At 46.7% G+C, this 11773-nt stretch overlaps 1 protein-coding gene across 1 annotated transcript; it reads right to left on the reverse strand.

The window, feature by feature from the left end:
* Positions 1–9798: 9798 nt before the first annotated feature.
* PtA15_10A467 (uncharacterized protein) lies at positions 9799–11239 on the reverse strand (the record flags this gene model as incomplete). The annotated part of the gene is made up of 9 exons (XM_053160645.1): positions 9799–9887; positions 9972–10074; positions 10155–10192; positions 10275–10388; positions 10512–10526; positions 10627–10652; positions 10750–10819; positions 10906–10933; positions 11003–11239. 9 exons carry the CDS (start codon positions 11237–11239, stop codon positions 9799–9801), a joined length of 720 nt encoding a protein of 239 aa, XP_053024599.1.
* Positions 11240–11773: the final 534 nt, after the last annotated feature.

The raw sequence follows: 11773 nt of genomic DNA on the forward strand, positions 1-11773 counted from the left end.
GAGATTTAATGTACACCAAATGAAATGGTGTACATGAGTAGCACACCCCATTGAGGTGAGTTACTCCCCCACCCACCCCCCCGGCTTGTTAGACCTGCACACATAGATCATCAAGGGGATTAGCACCCCTCAATGACCATTACAGACTGGTCATTGAGGGTGCTACTCCCCTTGATGACCAACAGAGACTGGTCATCAAGGGTGCTACTCCCCTGATGACAGGTTGATGACCAACACAGACCGGTCATCAAGGGTGCTACTCCCCTCAATTACCAGCACAATTTTTCATTGAGGGGAGTAGCACCTCCCCTTGATGACCAATACAGACTGCTCATTGAGGGGGGTGCTACTCCCCTCAATGTCTGGCACGATCATTCATCAAGGGGAGTAGCACCTCCCCACAATGGCGGGCACAGATTGGACATCAAGGGGAGGAATTGACACGGTGGAAATTGATGACCAATCTTGTTGGCCATTGAGGGGAGGGAGAGTAGCACCCCCCTCAAAGGCCGGCACAGATTGGTCATTGAGGGGAGGTGCGACTCCCCTCAATGACCAATTGTTCTGGTCATTGAGAGGAATAGCACCTCCCATCAATGACCGGCACAGACCGGTCATTGAGGGGAGTCGCACCTCCCCTCAATGACCAATCTGTGCCGGCCTTCAAGGGGAGATGCTACTCCCCTCAATGACCAATCTGTGCTGGTCATCAATGGGAGGTGCTATTCCTCTTGAGGACCAATCTGTGCCAGTCATTAAGGAGAGTGGCACCCCCCTCAATGACTGGTCTGTGATGGCATTGAGGGGAGGTGCTACTCCCCTCGATGAACAATTGTGCTGGTCATCGAGGGGAGCAGCACACTTGATGACCAGTCTGTGATGGTCATCAAGGGGTGCCACTCTCCTCAATGACTGATGTGTAGTCAGGCGGGTGGGTGCGGCACCCCAGATACATCTGGGGTGTTGAGTGGCTCACCCCTTTCACAGGGTGACATATTGGAGTACTGGGGGTTTGCACCCCCATATGATGGGGTGTTGTGGCGGTGTACACCATAAATTTCACTGGCTTTGGAGTACCCTGTGGCTCACCCCAAATTACATGGGGTATGAGGTGCTGTACCCAATCTTCACAGGGGTGCGCAAAAGTACACCCCAAGTGGTTTGGGGTACATTTCAGCAGTACCCCTTTTTGGTGTACATGAAGTAAATGTTTGGGGTGGATTTAGGCTGACCCTAAAAAATACAATACAAATATAATGTATATGCCATACAAAACAATACCATACATGCCATATACAAATACATGTATAGTATTTGTTGCAGCGTTGCTGGTATCCTATTTCTTGACAGACAAGTTGTCAAAGTTCCCTTCCACAATCCTCTCCCCCCAATGACAAACCCCCAATCTTCATTGGGTTCATTCCTACCACATCCCATTTTGTCTTCAGCTCAAAGATCCCATGGATTCCCCCTTTGCCTTATTCAAGAGGTCTAGTTAATTGGAGTAAACATCCAATTAAATAAACCTCTGGAATAGGAGAAAGGGAAATTCAGGGGATGATTGAGCTGAATATAGCGAAACAAAGTGAGATATGGTAGGAGTGAAACCAATGAAGATTGGGGGTTGTCATTGGGAGGAGAGATCTGTTGAAAGGAACATTGAGGAGATATTTGTAGAAAGGACCTAAACAGTGATTTAGTTATATGATGACGAAAGGGAAAAAAAGCTTTTGATTGTTACCAATTGTGATGAAAATAGATGACAGAGCCAGTCACAAGAATCGTATCGTTCACAGGGATTCATTTGGTAAAGCTAAAAAAGCAAGACGCAGCAGATTAGAGATAAATGAAATGAGTGAGGTACCGAGGAGAGATTATGAATGAAAGAGGACAAACGTTTGTTGGCGGGAAGGCAGAGGACCTCTTTGATCGAGTTACTGTCGGTCAAGAGCATAACTAATCGATTGATTCCTGATCCCCATCCACCCAGGGGGATCCCAAGGAACATTGCTCAGTTGTATATTGAGGTGAGATATACATGTGATGGTCATAAGATGGGTTAGATGAGAGACTGACAAAGGTTCTACGTCTCCAGCAGCTTTCTATCGAGTCTGTTCCTCGAAACGTTCTCGTTGATCAAATGGGCCATTCAATTCCACATCGTATATACGCAATCCGATCCAAAAAAAAAGTAAGATTCGATTAACACCTGTCCCAGAGACAATACATGACGAAATAGCCGTGCTGCAGACGACGAGCTATTAATGGTGGGCTTCCTAGATCTGTGAGTGAGTTCTCCCATGAGTCATTAAATCAGCTAAGGGACATTCACATACATTAGGTGAGAGCTCTTCTTCTGAACTTGCTGCGCCTGGGTTAGCTTTTTTCTTAGCCGAGGTTTGCGTGGTCACTTTAAGCTACAGTGGGTGTTGTTCGCTGTTGCTGACCATCTCTCCGGGGGCCTCGTGGAGATAGAGGGCTTGCTCGTTGGGCTGTACCTTTCTGGAAGCGCGGGTGTGGGTGGCCTGGAATGGACGAGAAGGAATGTGCGGCTGGTTTCGGGTGGCTTGGTATAACGGCGACTGTCCGGAACCCTGCGGCTAGGGGCAGCAAACCCTAACTCCGCTAATTCCGCGGGACAGCATCACCCCCGAGGGACTTAGAGCATCTCCACCGCGCGGGACTATCTGATCGCACGCGGCGCAGTTTTAGTCCTCCGCCCAAAGACTTTTTCACACCGCGGAGGCCCCAAAATAGAACTTATCAAAGTCCCTCCCTGTGCGGGAGGTCGGAGTTTGGAGTTCGGGTGGTGGTTCGGGTGGTAGCTCATTTGGGTGGAGCTTAAGTTTGGCTGGTGGCGAAGCCACCCCTCCCGCAGGGAGGGACTTACATAGGCCTCGAGCTTAACTAAGCCAACACTCGTGGTGAGCGGGTCTGGGCGGCAGCCCAGTCTCACCAGAGAGGCTTATGCACTAGAACACCAAGCTTGCGTGAGCGTGGCGTGATATAGAGGCCATTTTAAATACTTTTCCTTCTGGCTTCTGTACTACTCATCACCATTTCTTGTTGTTTTGTTTTTCTGACTGCTTATCATGTTCGTGATTTTTAGAGGATCTGGGCGAGTGCTCAAGAACAAATCAGGCCAGCTTACCTTGAGTAAGACGATCACCGAGATGGCCCATGACAAAACAATCAAGATGTTGAACAATTGGTCCGCAGCAGTATATGGACCCCAGCCGCCAAAGCAAGTCCAGCTGGACTCGGTTATTGATTTGATTCACCGTTGCGACAGGTGGAGTCCCAGCCAGCATCTGACCAAAGCCAACACCTACTTACTATGCCGATTTCATCTTGCTCCACAAAAGCGAGAAGAAATTGCTTCGGGGACATCTTCAGTGAATTCATTACCTCACAAATGTAGGTTACCTTTGATGCCTCGGTTGTCAGGTCGGCCAGTCGGTCGGGCGGCGGGAGCATTTTGAAATGTCCTATTTATGTATGTACGGCTGAGTGTCCAGTTTGAGTATTTTGATCGGCTGATCGGATGGTTGATTGGATGTATGCGGTTTACGGAAGTTACTGTGTGCAACACTGCAAGAGCTACGCTTCGCTACGAAAAGCGGCGCTTTTGCGTAGCGAAGCGGAAACACACTACTTTGGATCCAGAGTAGCGCTAGCGCTAGCGGAAAATCGCTACTTTGAGCAGTAGCGAAGCGCCAGAACCGCTACTGCAGTTTTGGCCTGCGCGTAGCGAAGCGCTTTTTTTTGCCGCTTTGCTACAGTATAGCGCAGCGGAAAAATTGACGCTTTTTGGCGCTAATAGCGTTTTTTAGCGCCAAAAGCGTAGCGAACCGGGTCGCTTTTGTGCCGAAAGCGTAGCGGGAATGTCTGCCTTTTGGTGGAAAATGCCAGAAATAGTACACAAAAATCAATCCTCCATCATTTTATGATGTGCAGTATTGATGTTTGAATGGTGCTATGGTAGCGCAGCATTATTGCTACAGTAGCGTTTTTTCCGCTACTATAGCGAGAAGCGTAGCAAATTGCCGCTACTCTGCGCTAAAAAAAGCGCGCTATTTTCTTTGATTTTTTCCCCTTAAAAAATGTAGCAAATAGCAAAGCGCCAGGTCCGCTACAAAAAGCTTAGCGAAGCAAGGCTAAAACCGCTACGCTTTTGCTACGCTGCCGCTTTTTGTAGCGTAGCTCTTGCACTGTTGCTGTGTGATATGAGCTTCTTGGTAGTTTCATCATCTTGATTGCTCTTAAGCATATTTATCCTTGTAGTGTGACTGCGCTTGGCCCTTGTCATATGGGGGACAAGAATTGAAGTTTGAAATCTTGAACTTCAAAAAAAAATTGCTAGAGGTAATTGTGATTTTGCATTAAAAAAAAATCAAAAAATCAAGAACATGCACATTTATGATGTACTGAAACCTAGAAATGATATGTTGAGTATTGAAGGTGGGGTGATGCAAACAAGGGCGCTCCCAGCCAAACCTTGGAAAACGCTCACACCAGAAAGGTGTTTTAGTATGCAAGTCCCTCCCTCCGGGGGGGTTTGCTTTGCGACCAGCCAAATGCTGTACGGCCCACAGGAGGCTGGGACCTTGTGTTAAGTTCACTTAGGCCTAATGTGGGGGTCGTGGCGTGTAGGCCACCCACCAAAAAGTGGTAGAAATGCAGTCTTCGAGTTTTGCAGCCTGTAGTTTCAACGCTGGCCATTCCAGTTACAGGAACTTAGAAGCTCCTCCATGGCGCTGATTTTTAGAGCTCTCCCCCCATCAATCAACCCACCAGACTATTTTTGGTGGATTTTTGAAATGAGTCAAGGCAAGCCAGAACAACCCTCATCTGGCGCAGTGCTTGAGTCCGGGGGTCCAAGCACATCCAGATTTTGTTTGGCTTCTTCATTGTTTCTTTTTTGTTTTATGAGTATTGTCAGAATTCTGAGCATACAGAACAATAGCCAAGATGCCAGGGTATCTATTGATGCCCAGGACCTCATATTTAGCTCGCAAACCGAGTGAGCTACAGCCTGTGTAAGTTGAACCACCCATTCCTGCAATGGCCTACGCGCCACAACCCCCACTTTAGTCCTAAGTCCCTCCCTGAGGTGGGCAACACTTTGTTCACCACTCAGCCCCACATAGGGGGGACTTTGTTAAGTTAGCCAAAATAGCACCTCCAGGTTGTGAAAGGGGCTCCCCTGATTCCCCCCTGCTCCATGACCGGTCCTCAAAAGGAGACACCCCTATTGATAGTTGTTGGCCACCCGGTGCTGACTGGACATTGTCATGCACCTCACCGGCCATCAATTGGTCCTCTCAATGGCTGATATTGCAGCCATTGATTGGTCTTCTTGATGGCCAATATTGCAGCCATTGATTGGTCCTCTCAATGGCTGATATCAATGCCTGTCAGTAGAAGAGCCCTCCTCTCAATCCAATACTTTGTATTGGACAAAGGAGAAAAACTCGGAACCCTCTGTCTTCTACTTGGTGTGAGACTCCAAAAGCGGTTTGCACCTCTTATGGCTGAATTTAGAGAAGTATGTGTGGGGAAACCCCTGCTTCTCTGAAAGACAAAGACTGACAACACCCCCAGCTAGGCTGGAAGCAAGAAGACAGTGGTCTAGTGGAGTTGAATACTTTTCTCACAAGTGGCTCACAATGGACTGTGTATTTCAAAATATAAAGCTAGTATTTTATTATGTGGCGGAGAGTGTGAGGGTGACAATTTATTTGAATCTTGTGGGGGGAATAATCTCCTTGATTAGATGGCATGGGGGACGAAGGAGGAGAGAGCCTCTCCTTATATAGGAAAATGTGAGGCATTTATGCTGGTGGTCTATGTACATGAGGGGTTTTGGCTGGTGTGCCTTTACAAATGCTGTGCAAATACAGCTATGTACAGTGTGGCAGTGTATACATGAGCAAATTTAGCTGGTGATCTAGTTACAAGTGTGGCTTAAACAGCCCTCTGGTTGCTATGGAGTCTTCTCAAGTGACCTGCACAGCTTTCTGTATTGCTGTGTAGTCTGTTTGAGTGACTTGCACAGCCCCATGGTTACTATGCCGCTTTATTAATGTGGCTTGTGGTTGCTGGGTTACTGTAATAAGTGGCTTGTGGTTGCTACACAGCTGCATATGAGGCTGGCTGGTTGCTACACAGCCACATATATATGTAAAAGGGTAGTATGTAAGCTATATACATGCAGTTTTGTAAAACTGTGTATGTAAACTGAAGGGAGTGTGTGTATCAAAAGATGGTGTAATGTAACACTACATGTGTACACTATAAATTTTTGAATTTTTCCATCCAGAACTAAAGCGTCTACCACATCGGACCGATCTAGTTGTATTGGTTGGAGAGGAAGAAGGGGATTTTGATGTCTGGTACTGGCCATCAAGAGGTATGTATTGATGACCGGTACCGGCCATTGAGAGGTACATATCAATGGCCAGTACCGGCCATCCAGAGGTACTTATTGATGTCCAGTTGGTACTGGCCATCAATGTGTATTATGTAGTCCTCTCAATGGCAGTGGAAGCCATTGAGAGTTGAGTTCAACCTCCGTTGACCAGAGTGTTATGTAGATACAAATTATGTAGAATAGTGTACGTGCATGTTGAGGTTGGGGATATTGGGGTTTTTGTGCGGTGATGAGTGGAGTATCACAAGCCTATGGCTGTGTGATATGTGAGCCAGAGGGACTATGTGGGGAGCTATACGGTCCTAGATCTGGGACTGCTATAGGGCCCGGATGGGGTTTTCCTCGTTTAGGACCTCCTTTAGGGCCTCCGGTGGAGGGACTGGAGGACTTCCTGTCAATCTGGGAACTCAGATTTTTCCAGATTTTGCAGGGAAATCTGGGCTTGATTGTCCCAAATCCTAGATCTGCCTAGATTTCCCTGCAAAATCTGGGAAAATCTGGGTTTCCGGATTGGCGGGAAGTCCTCCACTAAACTGGGTTTGGGGGACTAAATTTGGTATAGTCCCTCGACTTAGGGCCCGCGGTGGAGATGCTCCTAGGCCTAACTTTAACTAATCATAGACCTACACTGCAAGAAAAAGACAAGCAACTGCAAGCAGTTGATATGCAATAACTCCAGCCAAGCTTATGGTATTACACAAGCTTTTGACAAGTCTGACTGTTGACCAAGCTTCAATGCACAGTCACTGTGCAGAAAAAGCTTATGTGTGTTTGGGTGGAGCTAGAACAGCAGTTCCACATCAGCAACCTGCATGTCAACTGCTAGAAGTTGCTTGATGTTTTCTTGCAGTGCCACACCAATCAGCAATCTCAAAAGTCACTATTTATGTATGAATTGGACTCCACCAGACTCCACAGCCCGCAGGAGAGAGCTGTAGCCAAGAAGACTGTGACCCAGGTCACAAACATTTTCACCTCTGGACACCACAAGTTCACAAAAATGTGTCCATTTTCTAGACTCACTTAGGAAAATATTGGCCCGTAATCAACAAAATGAAAAAGAGAGGGAGAATAGGTGGCAGTGTGGTGATTTATATGGGCAGGCATGGTAGAATGTCCACTTGGCAATAGAGCGGGTGGGAATGCACAGAGCGGCTGAGTGCAGAGTGAATTTTGGTTACATAAGCACTGAGGATGATGTCAGAAAGCACGCTAAGAAAGCTTATGGGGAGTCGCGCGTGGACAGAATGCACGGATCAGGCAGATTGCGGACCTTGGATTGGATATCTGGACCGGAGAGGAAAGACAGGGCTGGACTGCGGCAGAGGTGTTGGCAAGAGACTGACTGATAGGGGCTAGACAAAGGGTGTGGGAGGTCAGGTGTCAGAGAGGAGCAGAGTCTGGTACAATGACGTGCTGGAAATTGGGCGGAGCTGACAGACTAGTGCGTAAAAGTGTTGGATCTGCGGGATTGGGTGGGAACAGAGATTTGCGTGGAGGGAAGGAAGGGGGTGGAGGTTCATGGTTTCTCTTGTCTTTTGCCTTTCTAGAATCTTACTGACTACTCATCACTGTACTTACAACTTACGGACGTACTAAGAGTATTAAAAGAGTTTTATGTGACCTTTACTTTTGCTTACGGGATTACTATTGTGGATTTGTGCTTGCAGAGTGCAGAGCTTTATTCACTTGCGGATTATTACACCATTGATCAGGCTCAACAAGGAGCCCTGAAGGCTAGCAGAAAGTAGCAGTGCGGAGCCAAGACACTGATAATTACTCAGCCTGGATACATATATTCTTGAAGAAGGTGGATAGTGGTCATTTCTACTCACTAACCATCCTTTATTCTCGCAGTGGGATAGATGAAGCTAACTCAATTGACCATGCACTTAATGCAATGTGGGGGAACTGTCTGATGATCACAATGGGGAAATATTTATTCACGTGGAGTATTAGCAGTATATGTACTACATGAATTTCATTGTCAATAGATGATACTATGTCATCCTCACCACACTTTTTTTCAGGGTACAAGTTTACTCTATTACTGGGATAGCCTAAGTATAAACTAGGACACTTGGCATGAGCAAGAATTGCTTGTTGATCAGGCAAGAAAGTCTGGGCCAGTGGATGACTTCCCTTCACATCTGAGACCCTCACATTTGTGGATATAGGCCCAAAAAGTCTGGATTTTTGCAGGGAAAACAAGCTTTTGGGGCTCCAGTGCAGATCACTTCTGGGAGGCCCTCAGATCTCAACAGGAAGTCACCCAGTCCTTAGCTGGTGCCAGAACCAGGAACACCGGAGAGTACCATCATCCATTAAATTTAGGGTAGCAAAAGGCTCAGTTCTTAGATAAACTGGAAAGCCAGATCCAAATATTAATTTGTTGGAATATATATCTGATCAGAGGATAAGATTTGAGAATTCCAATAGAACCCTTGATTAAATTAAGAGCAAGAAAAATGCCCAATTTCTCTCTTAAAGTGACATCTGGCAGGCCTCCAGAATCAATGGGAAGTCACCCAGTGTCTGGTACATGTATGTATTTATGTACCCACACCAGGCATACAGAGTTTCTCCCCACACTGTGCTCCATCTAACTGGTTACTTTTTTTTCTTTTTTCTTTTTTTTTGACTCAATTCCTCATTTGAATAAGGAATAAAAAAAGATCAAATCCGTCCCACCCACCCTAGCTTTTTAAAGGATCTTTCCCATGTGCACCAGCTCATTGGCGGAGATGGGGAGAATTTTTCCAATGAGTGTGACAATAGTAGCTGGGCCTTGCAAACAATCCTAAATCTACATTTGGAACTCATCCCAGATGCAGTTACTTACCCAGTCTTATTGAGCATTTTGTCAGAAGAGTTCCCGAAGACTCGAAGTGAGACTGAATTTTTCCGAGACTCGGGCGGACTGCGACGGTCTTTCCAAAAAACCCGCTTATAAGCCCCAGAGGCAGTTAAAACCCAGTCGACTTTAACCAGCTCAATCTCCTTGTACTAGATGATATTTTTGCATACGCAGAATGGAAGCTTGATTTTCATTCTCATCTTCTTGTTCAGAATCAGGATAGTTCCCTCGAAGAGGTTAAATTTAATATTCATTGATAGCAAGATGCCCAGGTGGGGAGCAGACTCCTGGCGACCAATACCACAAAAGTATGTCTAGCCGAGTGAGTGAAGGAAAGCTGGTATATGACTGGATGTATGATGAAACTGCACACACGGCAAAAGTCGTGACAGACATAGTTATGTTAACCATACGCTATAAGCTGAGACCGAGATCGTCCCATAAGACAGATTAAGATATATATTTTTTTTCCTTCAGGCGAACTCGATTTTCAGGGGCTCGAACTGGTTCAAAGCTTTGGGAGCACAGCATCGACTCCGGAGACCGATACTGAACCTGGGCTCTCTTCGATGCCGACGTAAGTGACCTTCAAGTCATCTGATCAATATCCAGCCGTCAGTAGTTGGCCAGAGTTCTGATTCAATGGGCACCTGAGTGGTTTGAATGAGTTAATCAACCCACCAATGATGAGAGCGAAGCGAGTACCACGCTTGCCGAGCCCATGGCTACTAAGATCGACGGTCAATCCAGCTTCTTCCAACCATTTCAAAGTCGAGTCGCTGATCTGAATTTCCACGTGGAAACAGCACAAGGAAAGCAAATGTTAATGAGGTCAAGCTACCTCCTTTAGTCATCTATACTTACCATCTCAACGTGTTCGTTAGAACCAAGCAAACGGCCCCCTTAGTAAGACAAGACAATCAACCCGGTTTCAGATTCCATCTCAGCTTGGGATCATGGATCCATGGGTGTGTGATAGCTTACATCCGGACATCACGAAAGCATCGTTTGAAGCAATGCAATAGATACCCGAGACGCCTTTAGACTTCAACTCGCCGGCCTTTTTGACATAAGCGGGCAAATGATTGGCCGAGCAAGCTAATTAATATGTCATGCACGAAAGTCTACCTGTCAGTATCATGTCGCAATCGATTTCCTCGTTACCAGGAGATTGGGTTGGCCCAAGTTTGCAACCGAGCAGAAAACAGGGTTTTACTCAACTCTTGGTAAAAGCACCTGTATTATCAACATGATGATTATCACAGTCAGTTTAAGAACAGAACAAGACACAGTTCAACGACCAAATATAAGGTCTGGGGATTGGACTGTCTCTAACCTGGAACACCAAATAGAACGATTTTCCTAGAATCGCAGGACACCAAGTGTCAATCAGCCCAGCCATTCAATCGATGATACGCACAGGTGATACTACGTATGATGAAATGATATGGAAACTCACTTTCCCTTCCACTGATCGCTCTTCAAGTCGATCGCATTTCCACACACGGTTGGCGAAGAAAGCTCAGGTGCTGTGCATCGCATTTGTCAACCGAATCGTCAATAGACAGCCTTATCGATCATGTGTCTTGACCTCTATCGAACGGATAAACTCAACTGTAGGGGATGTAGCTGAACGTTCCCGACTGTTACAAAAGAGATAGTCAGCACGCAAGAAGGCAAGATAAGTGGTGCGGTTGCTTGGGTGGGCTCACAGGAATGGTGTCGCCGACTTTCAATGGGCCAGGCATGTTCTTTGAGGAAGTAGATTGGAGTCTAGTCTGGAAGATGGGTCGACTGGCGGGCCTGGCGGAGGAGAGGGTGTTAAGCTTGGGGCAGGTCTTTACAGGTGGGAGCTGGTGTTGGCTGAGGAAGTTTGAGCGAGTGGAGAAGGTTCGGAGCGGGCTGACTAAGGTCCTGCTGGTCATCGATCGGTTGATGAGCATTGCCATTTTGAGACTTCAGAGTGGGGAGAGGTGACGTCAGCGGACAAGGGAAAGCCTCGAGGAAGGCGAGATCCGATCGGTGTTAAATAGACGGCACCTCCGCTCGACTCGGGTGAACCACAAACCATAAAACTTCTAAATTTCAACTAACATCAGTCCTGTGCTCGCAGGGCGCAACAGTATTAAAGTAGTTATTTACAAGCTGCTCCACGTAGAACTCTTAACCCCGGCTGAGGCTGAAAGCCCTAGCATCCTGCCCACACCCTTGTCTGTTGGCCAGTTTCTTACCAATAGGTCTTGTAAGTGTTTTGGAAACCAGTCACTTTTTGTTGTTGTACTGCTCAAACCTTTACCATCTTCTCTATGTACTGCTCAAAGTTTCACTTGGCCATCTGGCAGTTGGAGAGTGAGGTCACAGTGTCACCTCAATCTCACACCCCCCACAAATCCAGTGGACCAAGAACCTAAAGTACAAAAATTGGAAACAACAAAAGGGAATTCAGGCGATGATAACGCGTAGATCACGTTGGTGGAAGCAAG

This window comes from Puccinia triticina, chromosome 10A (genome assembly GCF_026914185.1).
Source record: "Puccinia triticina chromosome 10A, complete sequence".
Taxonomy (NCBI): Eukaryota; Fungi; Basidiomycota; class Pucciniomycetes; order Pucciniales; family Pucciniaceae; genus Puccinia; species Puccinia triticina.